Source organism: Nycticebus coucang, chromosome 8 (assembly GCF_027406575.1).
Source record: "Nycticebus coucang isolate mNycCou1 chromosome 8, mNycCou1.pri, whole genome shotgun sequence".
Lineage (NCBI taxonomy): Eukaryota > Metazoa > Chordata > Mammalia > Primates > Lorisidae > Nycticebus > Nycticebus coucang.
The window spans coordinates 99,362,705-99,381,149 of record NC_069787.1 but is presented as its reverse complement, the minus strand read 5'-3'; the positions used below and the strand labels follow the sequence as shown (position 1 = coordinate 99,381,149).

Sequence of the window (18,445 nt, the reverse complement as noted above, 5' to 3'; positions counted from 1 at the left end):
CTGACAGTCCCACCCTTCCGCGGTCCCGGAACCCTCGGGGCGACTCCGCGGCAGCCATCTTGACTGTGGGCAGCTAACCGCGCGCCTGCGCGGGGAGGATTCCGCGGGGCGGTCGCCGGGAGGTGCGGAAGCTAGAAGCTGCGGCTAAGATGACCCAGGCCGAGAAGGGGGACGCGGAGAACGGGAAAGAGAAGGGCGGGGAGAAGGAGAAGGAGCAGCGCGGCGTGAAGCGGCCCATCGTGCCCGCGCTGGTGCCGGAGTCGCTGCAGGAGGTGGGGCGCCGGGCGCGGGTCTCGGTTCGGACCCGTACCTCTTTCTGGGTCCTCGTTTCCGGGCCTGGGTGAGGGCCGATCGGGACCTGGGGGCCGTCGGGCGGGTTCGGGCCTCTTTCTTGCAGGTCCCAACCACTGGCGGGTGCTGAAGAGGGGTGGCCTTTCTGCCCTGCCCGGGGTGGTTGTGCGCCGGGGGCGAGGAGGGCGCGTGCGCGGCGAAGTCCCGGCACCAATCCCAGGGGAGTGTGTGTGGTCGGGTCTCGCCTCTGCGCCTAACTTCCCTTCCCGGCCCTACAGCGACGTCGGTGATGGCACCCACTTCCCAAGTGCTGCGAGGTTTAAATGGTTCCGGATAGAGTTCAGCACAGGGAGCGTCAGGCTGTTATTTGTGAAGGGATGAAGTTCGAGGTTGAAACTTTTTCTCTTGTTAAGGAAGTAGCAGATGATGGAAATCATTTTAAGCTTAGAATGAAGGAAAAGATAGACATTTGTCTAAATAGACATTAAAAGATTGAACGTCAAAAACAACAAGATTAAGCCAAACTAGTGTAATTCGCAATAGCATAACAGGCAAAAGACTTTTGTTTATACACTCACGCCTTACTTATCAGTAAATCACATGGAAATTCCCATGGGAAACTGACAGAGGCAAAGTAAAGGTCACAGAAGAAATAGGGAGGTGCTAAATGATCAAATTTCCCATGGGACATCTCTGAGAAGGGTGAAGAATAATAAGTAACCTAACTGTACCTAGCACAGTGCCTTGAGCTACTGGAATGGTGATTCCTGTTGCACAGGCCTGTTATCTCCACTCATCAAGAGGGCAAGACTGGCTGGTCTGTAAAGGTCTTGCCAGTTCCTACCTTCTAGGATTCTTCTAGGGTTGGGTATTGGGAAGAGAGAGCTCATAGTTGGGATTGCTACCGTTTGGTGTGGAATGCCCTAGTGCAGAGGATGATACTTGGAACACACAGCAAATACCTCCAGTGCTGACAGGGATAGTTTCTTCAAAGGAGTAACATCTGTATCAGGACTTGAAAAGTATCAGGAGCTAGCCAGAGAGAGGGAGGAAATCTCATAGAAGAGATTGGGCCAACAGGAGTGGCAGTGGAGGCACAGCTGGCAGATTGGGGTGTCTGTAATTGAAGGATAAGACTGGAGATCTTAGCAGTGAAGTCTTTGACCAGTGAGGGTCATGTAAGCTAAAGAGTCTGTCTTCATTCAAGGCACTGGAGAACTTTGAAAGGCTTTTCTGCATTGAAAGCTATCATTCCCTCTGTCATTCCTACATAATTAATTCCTTTAATCCTCATAATAACCATGAAATAGGAAATCCAGAGCAAATGAGTGACAGTCTGAATTTGCAGCCAGTTCTGTGAATCAAGACTCTGGCTTTTAACCACTGCAGCAACATTTCCTTCCGTTACATTTCAGACACTTGTACAGGTTTTGCCAGATCCTACATGGCAGCTCAACTGTTTGCTTAATAACTTTTTTTACTCAGTCTTACCTGAAGCAGTAATATCCAGAAAATGATGTGTAGGGTATACTGGTAGTTCCCTCTCCCCCAATATAGTAAGATAAATAATGTAATTATTAAAAAATGTCCATACTTTGGGAAACTACATTTGCTACCCTGGGGTTTCCTAATCAGTGTGCCATTAGTGAGGTACAGGGATCCCTGATGGCAAGCAGCCTCATCTGTTTACCCCAGTCTGTTGAACAGATCTTGTCTGCCACAGCACACAAAAACTTGAGAAGTACTGTTCAAAACCTTGCCACGAGGGCAGCGCCTATGGCACAGTTAGTAGGGCACCGGCCCCATATACTGTGAGTGGTGGGTTTGAACCTGGCTCTGGCCAAACTGCAACAAAACCTTGCCATGTGAGAGTGATGCCATCATCATTGGACAAATACCTCCCAATCTCTCACGTACCTTGTGCTGGTGTAGAGTCGTGAACAAGACAGAAGTGGTTCCTGCTCACTTCAAATTTACTGTCTTGTTGGGAGGTCACATAGATAATTATAAGAGTGACAAAAGTCATGAAAAGAAGGGATGCTGTAAAATCGTATTGCCAGGGAACCAAAAAACCTAGTCTGATGACACTTCACTTCAGACCTGAAAGGAGTAGCAAGATTTAGCAGGGAGAAGGAACACCTCAGGCAACGGAATTGCTTGTGGAAATGTTCTGAAGTCTCCAAGTTAGAGGATCAAGAAAAATCTGGATGGAGAGAATTAAAGAGACAGAAAAGGAAGCGGTTCTAGACTCTAAAACAGTGGTTCTCAACCTTCCTAATGCCGTGACCCTTTAATACACTTCCTCATATTGTGGTGACCCCCACCCATAAAATTATTTTCATTGCTACGGTAGAGTAGGTGCTGAGGAGTCAGGCTGGAGCTGTGGTTCTCATCAGAGGGATCCTTGTTGTCAGACGCATTGCCAGAGTCGCTTCTCACACTTCCTATTGAAACTCTAGGCCCTGCAACAAGTTTATGTGATAAAGGTTCTCCCCAAGTAATAGAGATTCTGCCCCCTTGAAAATTATGTAGGGGAAACAAATATCATGTAAAAGTAAAGCTCACAGTCATCACTCACCATCCTGGATTGTACTGGTTTGTTAGTTTTTGTTTACCATCACCCAAGACTAGATTGTGAAAGGTCACAAAGTTTCTGACTTCTAAGGATAGAACTGTGAACTCTGGCTTTTTAGCCCTAAGCTTTTGCAAGATCAAGTAAGTAGCCCTGAACCAATAAGGGTAAAGCGTTGTCAATGACCACAATGCAGTTTATGAACATATTCTGAAGTGGTTAATGTATAAAGCTTTAGTGTCTAGCATTACAAGGTAATATTCTATCCTTACATTAATTTCTTCCTAGTCCTCTTTGACTACTGGTTATCAAACCTGAGCAATCACATTAATCACTTAAGGAGTTTTTTAAAATTGCCAATTCCTAGGCTCTCTCCTTGGAGATTTGAGATTAGAAAGTTTTTAGTGGAGGCTTAGGGTCTTTTTTTTGTTTCCATGAACATCTTTAAGTAATTCATATTTGTGGAACCCCAGACATAGTGTTCTCAACATTCTTTTATTCCATGTTTAACTGTTTTCTTTTTCTTTCTTTCTTTTTTTTTTTTTTGAGACAGAGCCTCAAGCTGTTGTCCTGGGTAGAGTACCCTGGCATCACAGCTCACAGCAACCTGCAACTCCTGGACTTAAGCAATTCTCTTGACTCAGCCTCCCAAGTAGCTGGGACTACAGGTGCCCACCACAATGCCCAGCTATTTTTTGGTTGTGATTTGTCATTGTTGTTTGGCGGCCCCAGGCTGGATTCGAACCTGCCAGCTCTGGTGTATGTGGCTGACGCCTTAGCCGCTTGACCTGCAAGCGCCGACCCAACTGTTTTCTATAGTAGATGGAAAGTTCTTTGATAGCAGGGACTTTATCTTAGCTACCATTGTACCTACAGTGCTTGGTGCATAAATGCTCAAAAATTATGTGTTAATTTGGATTGGGTAATTTTGGTTTTACTCATTTAAACATATTTGATAAACTGTACTGTGAATCAGTCAGGGAACACAGAGATACAAAATGAATTTGTGTCCAGGTAGAGAGAAGTAGTTGAATACCACTCAAAGAACTACTTTGATTGAATTATTATACCTTTGAGTCTGATGGTTATTATAGGAAACTAACTTCTTAGTTTAACTTGTTACCTATATGTTATTTAACTTGTCATTTGTATGTTGTTTACTAAGGTCATGTGCCTATGTTTTATATTTGCAGCAAATTCAGAGCAACTTCATCGTTGTCATACATCCAGGTTCAACAACACTAAGGATTGGTCGGGCCACTGACACACTTCCTGTCAGCGTTCCTCATGTCATTGCACGAAGACACAAACAACAAGGGCAGCCTCTGTACAAGGACAGTTGGCTCCTAAGGGAGGGTCTAAATGTAAGTTAGATATGGAGGACCCAGAGAGAAAGCCCAAGGTTTTAGTTATTTCCCTGGGAGGCTTAGACACCTCATATGTACCTGGGGGGGTCTTTATTTATTTTTATTTTTTTTTTTGAGACAGAGTCTTACTGTGTGCCCTCGGTAGAGTGCTGTGGCTCACAGCTCATAGCAACCTCAAACTCATGGGATCAGTGAGTCTCTTGCCTCAGCCTCCCGAGTAGCTGGGACTACGGGCACTGGCCACAATGCCTGGCTATTTTTTGTTGCAGTTGTCATTGTTGTTTAGCTGGCCCAGGCCGGGTTCGAACCCACCACCCTCAGTGTATGTAGCTGGCACTGTAACCACTGTGCTATAAGCGCTGAGCCACCTTTTGACTTTTTTATTTGTAATACAAGATTACTTGGAATTCTTAAGATTAATACATACAACAAATACTAAGAAAATGCTACTTGTAGATGAGGGAACATTTCATGTTGATGGGTTAAATTAGTAGTTTGTCAAATTGCTTTCTCTTTTCACTAAATCTTTAATACTGTTCATCTTTTATTCCCCCCCCCCCCCCCAGAAACCTGAAAGTAATGAACAAAGACAAAATGGTCTTAAAATGGTGGATCAAGCAATATGGTCTAAAAAGATGTCAAATGGTACAAGAAGGATTCCTGTGTCCCCTGAACAGGTTCAGTTAACTCTTCAGATTTATTCTTTTGCTACCACTTTATATCATAATGGCTTTCACCTAGTCCTCTTATTTCAAATACGCAAATAATAAGATGAGATTTCCTTTAAAAGGAAGGTGATCCCTTCATAACTACTTTAGGAATACCCGAATCGATGTCATAAATGCTTAGGGAGGCCAAATAATTTATAAGGTGATGTTTTTAAGGCAGCGTGATGAAACTTGACACTTTACCTGAGTATGTGTAATTCCAGGGTCTGGTGGGGAGGTGTTTTCTTACTGCACCCTCCAGTTTAATATGGTTAACCAATAGTATTAGGAATGTACAAGAGTCTGGAGTATATATAGATTTGTGTTCAGCTTTAAGCAGAATATAGTGTTAATTGTGAACTGGCTGTGAATCACAGCCTAGGTGTTAAAATTGTTGGAAAAATCAAGATTGTGGAAAAGGACAAGAGAATACTTACTTTCTTTTTTTTTTTTTTTCACTTTTTTTTGTTTTTTTTTTTTTGTTTATTTGTTTTTCAAGATAGATTTTTTTAAATTAAATCATAGCTGTGTACATTAATGCAATCATGGGGCACCATACACTGGTTTTATAGACCATTTGACATATTTTCATCACACTGGTTAACATAGCCTTCCTGGCATTTTCTTATTATTGTGTTAAGACATTTATATTCTACATTTAGTAAGTTTTACATGTACCCTTGTAAGATGCACCGTATGTGATCTGACCAATCACCCTCCCGCTGCCCATCCTCCCCTCTCCTCCCTCTCCCCCTATTCTTAGGTTATAACTGGGTTATAGTTTTCATATGAAAGCCATAAATTAGTTTCATAGTAGGGCTGAGTACATTGGATACTTTTTCTTTCATTCTTGAGACACTTTACTAACAAGTATATGTTCCAGCTCTATCCATGTAAACATGAAAGAGGTAAACTCTCCATCTTTCTTTAAGACTGCATAATATTCTATGGTGTACATATACCACAATTTATTAATCCATTCGTGGATCGATGGGCACTTGGGCTTTTTCCATGACTTAGCAATTATGAATTGGGTTGCAATAAACATTCTGGTACAAATATCTTTGTTATAATGTGATTTTTGGTCTTCTGGGTATATACATAGTAGAGGAATTATAGGATTGAATGGCAGATCTATTTTTAGATCTCTAAGTGTTCTCCAAACATCTTTCTTCTGTTTTTTTTTTTAAGAGACAGAGTCTCACTTTATCGCCCTTGGTAGAGTGCTGTGACATCACAGCTCACAGCAACATCCAGCTCTTGGGCTTAGGTGATTCTCTTGCCTCAGCCTCCCGAGTAGCTGGGACTACAGGCGCCCACCACAACACCCGGCTATTTTTTTATTGCAGTTTGGCCGGGGCTGGTGTTGAATCTGCCACCCTCGGTTTATGGGGCCAGCCCAAGAGAATACTTTCTTGACCAGTTCACATTTTGCCACAAATCTTAGATTTATAATTAAAATTTGCTGTTTGTGTCTGGTCTGGGGAAGAGAGGAGAAAAGGGGACTCTTATACAGACCCCTTTCTTGTGTACATTCAGATAATTTTTTGATAATTTTTCTTTTCAGACACGTGCCTACAATAAGCAGATGCGACCTGCAATTTTAGATCACTGTTCTGGAAATAAGTGGACAAACACATCTCATCACCCTGAGTATTTGGTAGGAGAAGAGGTAGGCAGTTTCTTTACAATGAAATGGAAGAAAAGAAGCCTGATCCTCCTAAAGCTTGTTAGGTTTAGGAAAGCTCAGTAGGTGCTGTGAAGGGGACAAGAAAAGAATTTCTCTAGGCCAAGATTAGGATATAAAAGTATAAGTTTGTTTTATATTTTAGAAGTGGGGGAGAAAGGAAAGAAGAGGGGAAAGGGGCAAGAAACAGCATCCCCGAGAAAAAGCATGCCACCCTGAGGTGTAGTGGGTAGCTGAATTTAAGGGGACCAAGAGGGTAACTCCACCTAATTCAGAAGGTGTGCTGAATGTGAATGCTGCAGCCATTTTTTTTCCTCTAGCAAGACTAAAGACATTTTCCCAGATGTTCAAAATCCTGAGTCCTGATTGCTTATATTCCTTTGTTCCTCCAGGACACTGGGGAATATCTTGAGGCTAAAGAAACAGATTCTAAAAGGGAAAGGAGCTGGTGAAATGTAAAGAGAAAGAATTTACATTTCTTTTTGATCCACTGGCCCAATGGCTTGAGAAAACAGAAATGGGGCCAGCAAGAGAAGTAAAGGCAGAGAGAGACTGATTTCTGTCCTCACTGAAAAACATCAGTTAATAATTTTTCTGTTATTTCACTATAAAGACCTAACCAACGACCATCCTTACAAAACTCATTATTTGACCACTCAGTTCTAGTCGTTTCCTTGCATTCCGTAACCCTCTTTGAGGACCAGGTAGTCACACTGACTCCTGAAATGTTGCATACTTCACTTCTCTTCATTTGGAAGAGTCAGCTAATGCTAATGATAATTTCTGGATTTATATTTTTGCATATGAATTGAGAAAACCCAAAGAGAAGAGTCTTAACAATACCCGCATCTCCCTCCCTCCTTCTCTAGGCCTTGTATGTTAATCCACTGGACTGTTACAATATTCACTGGCCTATCAGGAGAGGTCAGTTAAACATTCACTCAGGCCCTGGGGGCTCCCTTACAGCTGTTCTGGCAGATATTGAAGTAATATGGTCTCATGCAATACAAAAATACCTAGAAATCCCACTGAAAGATTTGAAGGTAAGCTAAAATTCCCAGGGATTTGGATTGCCTGAGGGGTTAATAAATCATTTGTCACATAGTGTCCTTGAAGCAGTCTTAGCTCTAAGGATGGTGTCTTCTCCCCGTTGTTTCTCTTTTTCTTACTCTGTGTCTCTCTAGTGCTCTGAGATCTGCAAGCTTATGTTTCTGCCTTCTTCCTGGACCTTAGCAGTTGTTTTGTTTTTTCTTTCTTAAGTTTTAAATGATTTCAAGGGAGGGAAAAGATAGCAATTTCAGTTTTTTCGTAAAACTCAAAGGATAGCACGGATAGCTGTTATTTTGGGTCTTTCACCGTGGGTGATACTTGTCTGGACAGCATTCTTTCTGAAGGCAAGTGTGCTTGTCCGGACTTAAATATTAACCTTTTTATCCTTTTTTTCTTTGTTCTTTTTAGTATTATAGATGTATCTTGCTAATTCCTGATATCTATAATAAACAGCATGTGAAGGAACTAGTGAACATGATACTAATGAAGATGGGTTTTTCAGGTATGTTTGATTTCCAGTGAAATCTACTTTAAATAGATTTGTTTCATTTCCCTTTTTCAATGACAGGATTAATCTAATTCACTCATTTATTTAAATCAGTGGTTCTCAACCTGTATGGGTCGAGACCGCTTGGGGGTCGAATAACCCTTTCACGGGGGTCGCCTAAGACCATCCTTCATATCAGATATTTACATTACAATTCATAACAGTAGCAAAATTACAGTTATGAAGTAGCAACGAAAATAATTTTATGGTTGGGGGTCACCACAACACGAGGAACCGTATTAAAGGGTTGCAGCATTAGGAAGGTTGAGAACCACTGATTTGAAGGCTTTTCCTGAAAGGATCAACGCTGTTGCAAGTCTTTCCCAGTGGTTGCAGGTTCATGAGTTGATTAGTTGTTTTAGGGTCTTTTTTTTTTTTTTTGGCTGGGGCTGGTTTTGAACTCACCACCTCCAGTATATGGGGCCAGTGCCCTACACCTTTTGAACCATAGGCGCCACCCTGTTTTAGGGTCTTTACTGCTTCTCAGCGGATTACTTCTCTGCCATTTTTTTCCCGCTTCAGGAATTGTGGTCCATCAGGAGTCTGTGTGTGCCACCTTTGGAAGTGGCTTAAGCAGCACTTGTATTGTAGACGTTGGGGACCAGAAGACAAGTGTCTGCTGTGTGGAGGATGGAGTGTCTCATCGAAACACTCGGTAAGGAACTTGGGAGTTCACACTCTGCACCGTCTCTTCCGTCACAATCTTCTCAACTAGAAATCACAAGTTAGAAATTACAAGAAATTTTGTCTGCATAGGAAACCAGCAAGATTGTGGAAATGCAAATTCTAGTAAGGATAAAACAAATTATTTTACCCTTCCTGTTTCTAATAGAGATTTACCTCAGCAGCTCCTAAAAGTCCAGGTTTGTCTTGTGTGCGGTATTAGCATCATGTCTTCTCCCTTTCCTTTCGTAATGGTGTTGATGACTGATGAGTATCTTTCTGATGATAAACAAGTTAATATCGTAACCATCAGGAGCAGGTATGGCACTTGTCCTCCATTGGTTGGGTAAGCCTGACACTGGTGAGCACTCTCAGGCAGTGCAAGGATAGTTTTTCTACAGCGTTTTGTGCTCTTAAGAGGTCTTCCAGCTTGGCATCCGTAGCACAGTGGTTACAGCGCCATCCACATGTACTGAGGCTGGTGGGTTCAAGCCCAACCTGGACCAGGTAAACAGCAATGACAACTGCAACAAGAAAATAGCTGGGTGTTGTGGCGGGCACCTGTAGTCCCAGCTACTTGGGAGGCTGAGGCGAGAGAATTGCCATGAGTTTGAGGCTGTGAGGTTGTTTGCTGTAAGCTCTGACACTATAGCACTCTACTGAGAGCTACAACTCCGTCTCAAAAAAAAAAAAAAGTCTTCTTCCTGTCCCTGAGGATGCTTTAATTTTTTCCTGTCCCCCATAGTAGGTAATTAGAATCTCAAGGTAGAGAAACAAATGTGAACGAGGTGCCAGACGGTCTGTGAGATCAGTTAATTTGCTACCTCCGACCCCAAGTTACAAAGCATTCTAAAACCCAGTATGAATTATTTTGGCTCATCCATTGTTTGAATTATCTAATGCCACTTACTCTCAAAGTGTGGAGAAAATGCTAGACGAGGGTTTCATAATAGAACAGAGAGGCCTTTCCAAATTGTAGAAACCTTCAGTTACTTGATAGTTTTCTCTAAGCTTTTCTCAAAACTTGCTGTGTTTTCACTGTGCTTAATGAGTTCTTAAAATACCCTTTATACCTTCTTAACCAAGAGATTAACCATCTGCCCTTTTTGTTTAACTTAGGCTCTGTCTGGCATATGGGGGATCTGATGTGTCAAGATGTTTTTACTGGCTAATGCAGCGAGCTGGGTTCCCTTACAGAGAATGCCAGTTAACGAATAAAATGGATTGCCTTCTTCTGCAGCACCTCAAAGAAACTTTTTGTCATTTAGATCAGGTGGGAGCAAAATCAATTTGTTTCTAGGGAAAAATTAAGATATTTAAAAGATACTTAAAAATTTAACAAAAAAAGTTAATAGTGGCCGAGCATGGTAGCTCACACCTGTAATCCTAGCACTTTGGGAGTCCGAGATGGGTGGATTGCTTGAGCTCATAATTCCGAGATCAGCCTGAGCAAGAGCGAAACCCCCATCTCTAATCAAAAATAAAAAGTTAACAACGTTTTGCTACCCTCTCAATCCAAGTTGGTAAATCCGTAAAGCTGAAGCTCTTAGGGACTCAGAGCTTTTTGGTAAGGTCAGAGAGGTGAAGAAGGTGTATCTCAGGCTATGGAAAACACAGCTTATTTATTTAGGAAAGAGTTAAGCAAATTGCTCTCTTTACAAGTCACATCATTCTGATAAAGTATGAAGATAATCTTTTAGGTGTAATGAATATAACCGATACATATTTAGGTACAGCATATAATTAAGTGTTATAATTTGAAACACTTTCTTAATGTTATGAACGGTCAGTATTTAATCATTGTTATATATGGATTGCTATCTTTTTTACTTTTTTATTTTGGGCTTTGTTATTTTTTACTTTTTTCAGGTAATATAATTCTAAATTTTAAAAATATTGGGAAACTTAAAGACACTATAAATTTTCCAGTTATTAAGGGAATTTGCTTATTGATTTGGGTCATTGCTTATACTGATGTTGGTAGTGAAAAAAAACAAAAACAATGCAGACAGTGGAAATTTCAGAAATATTAAATGGGAAAGCAGTAATTGAACTCTTGTTTTATTAAGTTATACTGAGAGTGTTAAAAAGTTGTAGGGTGGGCTGTGTATGGTGGCTTGCACCTGTAATCCCACACTTTGGGAGGTCATGATGGGAGGATCACTTGAGGCTAAGAGTTCAAGTTCTGCCTGGGCAATAGTAATGAGACCCTATTTCTACAAAAAATAAAAAACAAAAATTACCTAGTTGTGGTGATGCACACATATAGTCCCAGCTACTTAAGAGGCTAAGGCAGGAGGATCCCTTAAACTCAAGAATTCTAGGTTGCAGTGAGCTGTGATGGCACCTTTGCCTTCCAGCCTAGGCAACTGTCTCTTAAAAAAAAGAAAGTTGTAGGGTGGCCTTTTTATAGGTGCGATTTAGATAATTAAGAGGCTTATGCATAATTTGAAGAGTTTACATCATTTTTACTGATTCACTGACAGCATCTTTTCCTGGACTCAGGACATCTCTGGGCTTCAGGACCATGAGTTTCAGATTCGACATCCAGATTCTCCTGCCCTTCTTTACCAGTTTCGATTAGGAGATGAAAAACTCCAGGTAACATGTAGATATATATATTTCCATGGGTAGAAAGAAGGCCATACAGGTTCAGTGAAATTGAACTTGTACTTGCTGGAATATTGTGAGGTCAGAATATAAGCAGATTGTAAAATTATCCACTAAACCAACATTTAAGCCAGTGACAGAGAACAGAGGAGAACAGAGCTGAGGAGCATCTTAACTACTAGGTAGTGAGTTGTTAGAGAGGCCCATTAGGAGATTATAAACTGGGTTATGAGGAACTTATTTTATATTTACTTTGGGACTTCTCTCAGATGGTGTCATACACCCACTTATTTGGATGACGAGTTGAGTGTTTTGGCTTGTCATGCACGAAAGAAAAAATGCTCCTCCCCAAAAGGGAGTGCTGCCCAGTCTCACCTAAAGAATCTAATGTGCAGTTTTGGTTTTAGAAGAACAAAACACAGTGGGTCTTTTTTTTTCAGGAGGGAGTGTCTTTTGCTGATCACTCTTTCCCTTCCATTCATAGGCTCCAATGGCTTTGTTTTATCCAGCAACTTTTGGAATTGTTGGACAGAAGATGACGACTTTGCAGCACAGATCCCAGGGTGACCCTGAGGACCCTCACGATGAACAGTACCTTCTGGCCACGCAGAGCAAGCAAGAACAGGTTCATAGCACTGCTGGTGGGAGAGGAAGACGGTTTTATCCCTGAAGGAGGAGTGTTGCCACAGTTAATAGAACTTTGCAATCATTGTAGTCTCCCAGCATACTAATACTGATGCTGCTTTTAGAAGAGGAGCTGGGCTGGCACGGTGGCTCACAGTTCTAATCCTAGCACTCTGGGAGGCTGAGGCAGGAGGATCATTTGAGGTCAGGAGTTCGAAACCAGCCTGAGCAAATCAAAGCCCATCTCTACTAAAAATAGAAAAATTAGCCAGGACTGGTGGCGCATGTTGGTAGTCCAGCTGCTTGGGAGGCTGAGCCCAGGAATTTGACATTGTTGTAAGCTAGGCTGAGGCCATGGCACTCTAGCTGGGGTGACAGGGTGAGACTGTCTCACAAAAGAAAAAGATAAGTAGAGCTCAACTGAGATCTGAATTGAAAATCTGGATGACAAATTTCTCTATTTAAACATTAACCTAATTTTCCAAACACCAGTCCTTATATTTAAAAGCTAACTTAATGAAGATGCTTCCCTTTTGGCTTATGTTATTTACGTATACTATTTACTTCTCAGTATTAGTATTCAGAGTAGTATTTTTAGTAAAATGTCACCTATTTTATTTTATTTTTAAATTTCAGAGTGGTATGGAGTACAGACATTTTGGTTACATGCGTTACTTTTGTACAGTTTGAGTGAAGGTTATAATTGTCTCTATCCCCTGGGTAGTATGCATTGTGCTTATGAGGTGTGAATTTACTCATCCCCCACCCAGCCTTTCCACCTGCTTGATTTTCATTGAATTTGACTCCCTTATGTGCACATGCGTGTTGATCACTTACTTCCATGTTAAAAGTGAACTGCACATGTGGTATTTGTTTTTCCATTCTTTGACACGCCACTTAGGAGGATGGTTTCCATTTCCATCCAGGTTGTTACAGAAGGTATTAGTTCACCTTTTTATGGCCAGGTAATACTCCATGGTGTGCGTATACCACATTTTATTAATCTACTCATGTATTGATGGGCACTGGGGTTGTTTTCACATCTTTGTAACTGTGAATTGTGCTGCTATAAACATTCAAATCCAGTGTTTTTTTTTATAAAAATCACTTTTTTTTTCTTTGGGTAAATACCCAGTAGTGGGTTTGCTGGTTTTACCGTTTGAGGTAGTTCTATGAAATAGCTCCGTACTACTTTCCAAAGAGGTTGTACTTGTTTGCAGTCCCGCTAACAGTGTACACATGTTCCTTTCTCTCCGCATCCACACCAGCATCTCTTATTTTGGGACTTTTTGATAAAAGCAATTCCCAAAATTAGGTGATTTCTCACTGTGGTTTTGATTTGCATTTCCCTGATGATTAGAGGCAATGACTATTTCTTCTTTTTTTCTTCTTTTTTTTTTTTTTTTTGAGACAGAGTCTTACTATGTTGCCCTTGGTAGCGTGCTGTGGTGTCACATTTTACAGCAACTTCAAACTCCTGGGCTTAAGCAATTCTCTTGCCTCAGCCTCCCAAGTAGCTGGGATGACAGATGACCACTACAATGCCCGGCTATTTTTTTTGTTGTAGTTGTCGTTGTTTGGCAGGCCCAGGCTGGGATCGAACCCGCCAGCTGTGTTGTACGTGGCTGGCGCCCTAGCTGCTGAGATACAGGCGCCGAGCCACGTACAACAATGAATAATTTTTCATGTGTTTATTGCCTTTAGCCTATTATCTTTTGAACAGCTTCTGTTCATGTCTTTTGCTCACTTTTTTTTTTTTTTTTTTTTTTTTTTTGTGGTTTTTGGCCGGGGCTGGATTTGAACCCAGCACCTCTGGCATATGGGACTGGCGCCCTACTCCTTGAGCCACAGGTGCCACCCCTTTTGCTCACTTTTTAATGGGGTTGTTTGATGTCTTCTTGCTTCTTTTCTTGAGTTCTTGGTTGACTCTGGTTATTGGCCTTTAATTGGATGTAAAGCATGCAAATATTTTCTCCCAGTCTGTAGATTGTCTGTTCACTCTAGTGATCATTTCTTTCACTGTGCAGAGCTTTTTAATTTAATCAAGTCCCTTCAGGTATCTTCTTTTTTTTTTTATTTTTTATTAAATCATAACTTGTACATTGATGCATTTATGGGGTTCAGGGTACTGCTTCAATATACAATGTGAAACGCTTACACTGAACTAAGTAACACATCCATCACAATTATACTCATTTCTTAATAGTTTTGAAATGTACCATTGCATCATGCACATTAGGTGAGGCCCCCCCAAATCCCCTCCTTCCTTCCATATCTCTCCTCCCCTCCCCTCCCCCCTCTCTCCTCTTCCCTTCTACTTTCTAGACTATAGTTATGTTTTGCCATTGGTATGAGTGTGTAGGTGGTTATATATTGATTTCATAGTAGTATTGAGTACATTGGATACATTTTTTCCATTCTTGAGATACTTTACTAAGAAGAATAAGTTCCAGCTCCATCCAGGTAAACATAAAAGATGTGAATCTTCTTCATAAATTTGTTTTGCCTAAGCCAATACCTATTGAGAGCTTTTCCAACTTCCTTATAGTATTTTTTTTTCCTTTTGTTTTTGAGACAGAGCCTCAAGCTATCGCCCTTGGTAGAGTGCCATGGCATCACAGCTAAGAGTAACCTCCAACTCCTGGGCTCAAGCGATTCTCTGGTCTCAGCCTCCCGAGTAGCTGGGACTACAGGTGTCCACCATAATGCCTGACTATTTTTTGGTTGCAGTTGTTATTATTGTTTGGCAGGCCCAGGCTGGATTTGAACTCGCCAGCTCTGGTGTATGTGGCTGGCGCCTTAGCTGCTTAAGCTACAGGCGCTGAGCCTCCTTCTACTATTCTTTATAGTCTCGTGCCTATTTTCCATCGTGAATTAATTTTTGTGAGTGATGAGAAGTGTGGATCCTGTTTCAGTCTTCTACATGTGGCTAACAAATTTTCCCAGCGCCATTTATTGAATAGGGATCCTTTTTCTTGTGTATATTTCTGTCTGCTTTGCCAAAGATGATACGGCAATATGAGGATAGTTTTATGTCTGGATTCTCTGTTCTGTGCCACTACCAGACTTATAGTACAGCTTGAAGTCTGGTACAGTGATTTGTTCTTTTTGTTTAAAGTTGCTTTGGCTATTTGGGGTCTTTTCTGGTTCTGTGTGAAGTGTAAAATTATTTCTTCTAGATCTGCAAAAAATGATGTTGGCATTTTAATGGGGACTGCATTGAAGCCCTGGGCCTGGATAAAGCCATCCTTCACAGCATAGACTGCTGTTGTAAGCACATCTGGGGAGATTGGGAGATGGTGATTAAGTAGAATAGCACTTAAGTGAATTGGTTTAGCATAAGGGATAGTTATGCAGTGTAGCGCAGAGGTATCCAACCTTTTTTTCAATGTTGCATATTAGAATAAGAGTTGTCTTGGGCCACATGTTAAATACACAAACACTAAGGAAAGCTGATTAGCAAAAAAAAAGGTCCTTGCATACTTTCTATCAACACAGGTAAGCGAAAAACATCCTCACAAAGTCAGCATGCAGCCCTCAGGCCATAGGTTGGACACCCCGTGTAAATCACTTTGGGTAGCATAGACGTTTTAACAATGTTGATTCTCCGATCCATGAACATGCCAAAAATGATTCCTTACAAGGTATAGAACTATTGTTTCAAGTTCTGAAAAATAATGATGCTGGTATTTTAATGGAGATTGCATTCAGTCTGTAAATCAGTTTGGGTAGCACAGACATTGTAACAATGTTGATTCTGCGGATACGTGAACGTGATGTATTTTCTATTCTTTTGTATCCTCTGTGATTTCCTTCTTCAAGTGTTTTATAGTTCTCAGATAGAGACCTTTCAATTCCTTGGTTAAATATATTCCTAGGTATTTTATTTTCTTGTTTGCTCTTGTGAAAGGTATTGAGTCTTTGATTTGATTCTCAGCTTGACTGTTGTTTGGTGTATGGGAGTGCTACTGGGGGGGGGGGGGAGGCACCCATAGCTCAATGCTTAGAGCTGGCGTGTTCGAACCCAGCCATCGCCTGCTAAAAAGAGTGCTACTGACTTGTGTACATTGATTTTGTAACCTTGAGATTTTGCTGATTTTATTTATCACTTCCAGGAGTAATAGATATCACTTCAAAAATCTTTGAGTTTTCGATACAGAAGATTGCATTGTCAGGAAAGGAATAATTTGACTTCTTTCCCCATTTTGTTACCCTTGATTTCCTTCTCTTGCCTGATAGTTCTGGCTAAGACTTTCAGCACTATGTTGAACAAAAGTGGTGACAGTGGGCGACCTTGTCTAGTTCCAGTTGTAAGCAGGAAAGCTTTCAGTTTTTGTCTATTCAGTATGATGTTGGCTGTGGGTTTGTCATATATGGCTTTTATAATTTTGAGGTATGTTCCACCTCTGCCTATTTTGTTAAGCGTTCTTATCATAAAAGGGTGCTGAATTTTGTCAAATGCTTTTTCCACATCTATGGAGAGTATCATATGGTCATTGTTTTTGTGTCTATCAGGTGAATTACATTTATAGATTCACATATGTTGAACCATCCTTGCATCTTCCCCTATATTTTAATTATGTGAAAGATGTGTGTGGCAGAGGCAAAGAAAGGTGATCCCAGTCATAGGATGTCCAGTGCAGGGGCATAAACAAGTTTTTATCTGCTAACGAAACATCAGCAACTTGTGATGAAGAATACACTTTTCTAGTCCTTGTTCTTGCCCTAGAGACAAGCATAAAGTAGATAGATAGGATCTGAAAATAAGGGTTCCATATTAGCCACTGGCCTGTGAAGCTCACTGAAATGCTCCACTTAAGAACTCCGTTTAAGGGAAAGAAAGTTCATCTGTATTGACATTTCAGTTTTAAAATCCAACCAGTTAAAATAAGGTTCGGGGAGACCTCCGCTAGCCAGACTGCTTTTGAATTGTCAGAGCATCCTCGCCGTCTGTACACCGCCTCTCGTTCCCAGGTGGTGTTGGAATGGGTGCTGGAGAGTTATTTATATGCCGTGGTGCCTTTTGTCTTATAGTAGCATTATAATAGTGGGGTAGGGAGGAGTAGGGTCTAGCCTGACAGTGTCAGCAGTGTTCTATTATAGTCATACCGTCTACTGATTATTCTTTCGATTTATTTAAAGTCTGCAAAAGCTACTGCTGATCGGAAGTCTGCATCCAAACCTATTGGATTTGAAGGCGATCTTCGTGGCCAGTCCTCTGATCTTCCAGAAAGACTCCATTCGCAGGAGGTGGATTTGGGGTCTTCCCAGGGAGACTGCCTGATGGCTGGCAATGACTCTGAGGAGGCCCTCACTGCACTGATGTCCAGGAAGACTGCCATCTCACTGTTTGAAGGAAAAGCCCTGGGCCTGGATAAAGCCATCCTTCACAGCATAGACTGCTGTTGTAAGCACATCCGGGGAGATTGGGAGATGGTAATTAAGTAGGATAGTAGCACTTACATGAATTGGTTTAGCCTAAGGGGTAGTTATGCAGTGTAGCGCAGGGGTGGCCAACCTTTTTTTTCAATGTTGCATATTAGTATAAGAGTTGTCTTAGGCTACATGTTAAATACACAAAACACTAAGGAAAGCTGATTAGCAAAGAAAAAGGTCCGTGCATACTTTCTATCAACACAGGTAAGCGAAAAACATCCTCACAACGTCAGCATGCAGCCCTCTGGCCACAGTTTGGTCACCCCTGGTGTAGCATGTTGAAAAAGTATCAAACAGCTACTCTGTGGCCTACACTGGCAGGTGCTGGGAATATTGTAATGAAATAGAACTGGCTCCTGGCCTCCTAGTGGAGACCAAAATAAGGCGCATTGTTACACAAATGTGAAATTACAGCTAAGGCAGATACAATAAAGTTGAGCTAAAAGGTACTGACTGTGAGAGCTTCTGATTAAGGGAGTTAGTTAGGGATCTTTACTTCCTAGGGGAGGTTGGAGGAAGAGAAGGAGGCCTATGTGTGAAGGAAGGAAGTGGTCACAGGTAGGGTGGCATTCCAGGCAGCCCCCTTAAAGATTTTGGTCTTAAAAAAAAAGAAAGGAGTAGGGCGCTGGTCCCATATACCAAGGGTGGCCGGTTTGAACCCGGCCCTGGCCAAAATTACAACAAAAAAATAGCTGGGCATTGTGGCGGGCACCTGTAGTCCCAGCTACTTGGGAGGCTGAGGCAGGAGAATCGCCTAAGACCAAGAGCTGAAAGTTACTGTGAGCTGTGATGCCACGGTACCTTACTGAGGGCGACAAAATGAGACTCTGTCTCTAAAAAACAAAAAAAAGATTTTGGTCTTAATCCTGCCAGAGCAGGGTGTGGCGTGGG

General features: G+C 41.6%; 1 protein-coding gene across 6 annotated transcripts in view; it reads left to right on the top strand.

Annotated features, from left to right (window-relative positions):
* The first annotated feature begins 56 nt into the window (after positions 1 to 56).
* Positions 57 to 18,445, top strand: part of ACTR8 (actin related protein 8) — a 27,721-nt gene continuing 9,332 nt past the window's right edge. The window contains exons 1-13 of one of the 6 annotated variants that reach the window (XM_053600748.1): positions 148 to 272; positions 3,417 to 3,531; positions 4,057 to 4,227; positions 4,352 to 4,422; positions 4,797 to 4,907; positions 6,505 to 6,609; positions 7,494 to 7,667; positions 8,083 to 8,176; positions 8,744 to 8,876; positions 10,004 to 10,157; positions 11,390 to 11,485; positions 11,979 to 12,119; positions 17,261 to 17,525. In XM_053600748.1, the coding sequence (XP_053456723.1) occupies positions 4,836 to 4,907; positions 6,505 to 6,609; positions 7,494 to 7,667; positions 8,083 to 8,176; positions 8,744 to 8,876; positions 10,004 to 10,157; positions 11,390 to 11,485; positions 11,979 to 12,119; positions 17,261 to 17,525 (1,234 nt within the window). In that variant the 5' untranslated portion in view covers positions 148 to 272; positions 3,417 to 3,531; positions 4,057 to 4,227; positions 4,352 to 4,422; positions 4,797 to 4,835. Of the gene's footprint in view, positions 273 to 3,416; positions 3,532 to 4,056; positions 4,228 to 4,351; positions 4,423 to 4,796; positions 4,908 to 6,504; positions 6,610 to 7,493; positions 7,668 to 8,082; positions 8,177 to 8,743; positions 8,877 to 10,003; positions 10,158 to 11,389; positions 11,486 to 11,978; positions 12,120 to 17,260; positions 17,526 to 18,445 lie in introns of all 6 variants that reach the window. The other 5 variants (XM_053600746.1, XM_053600743.1, XM_053600745.1 and 2 more) reach the window with 5 other exon arrangements.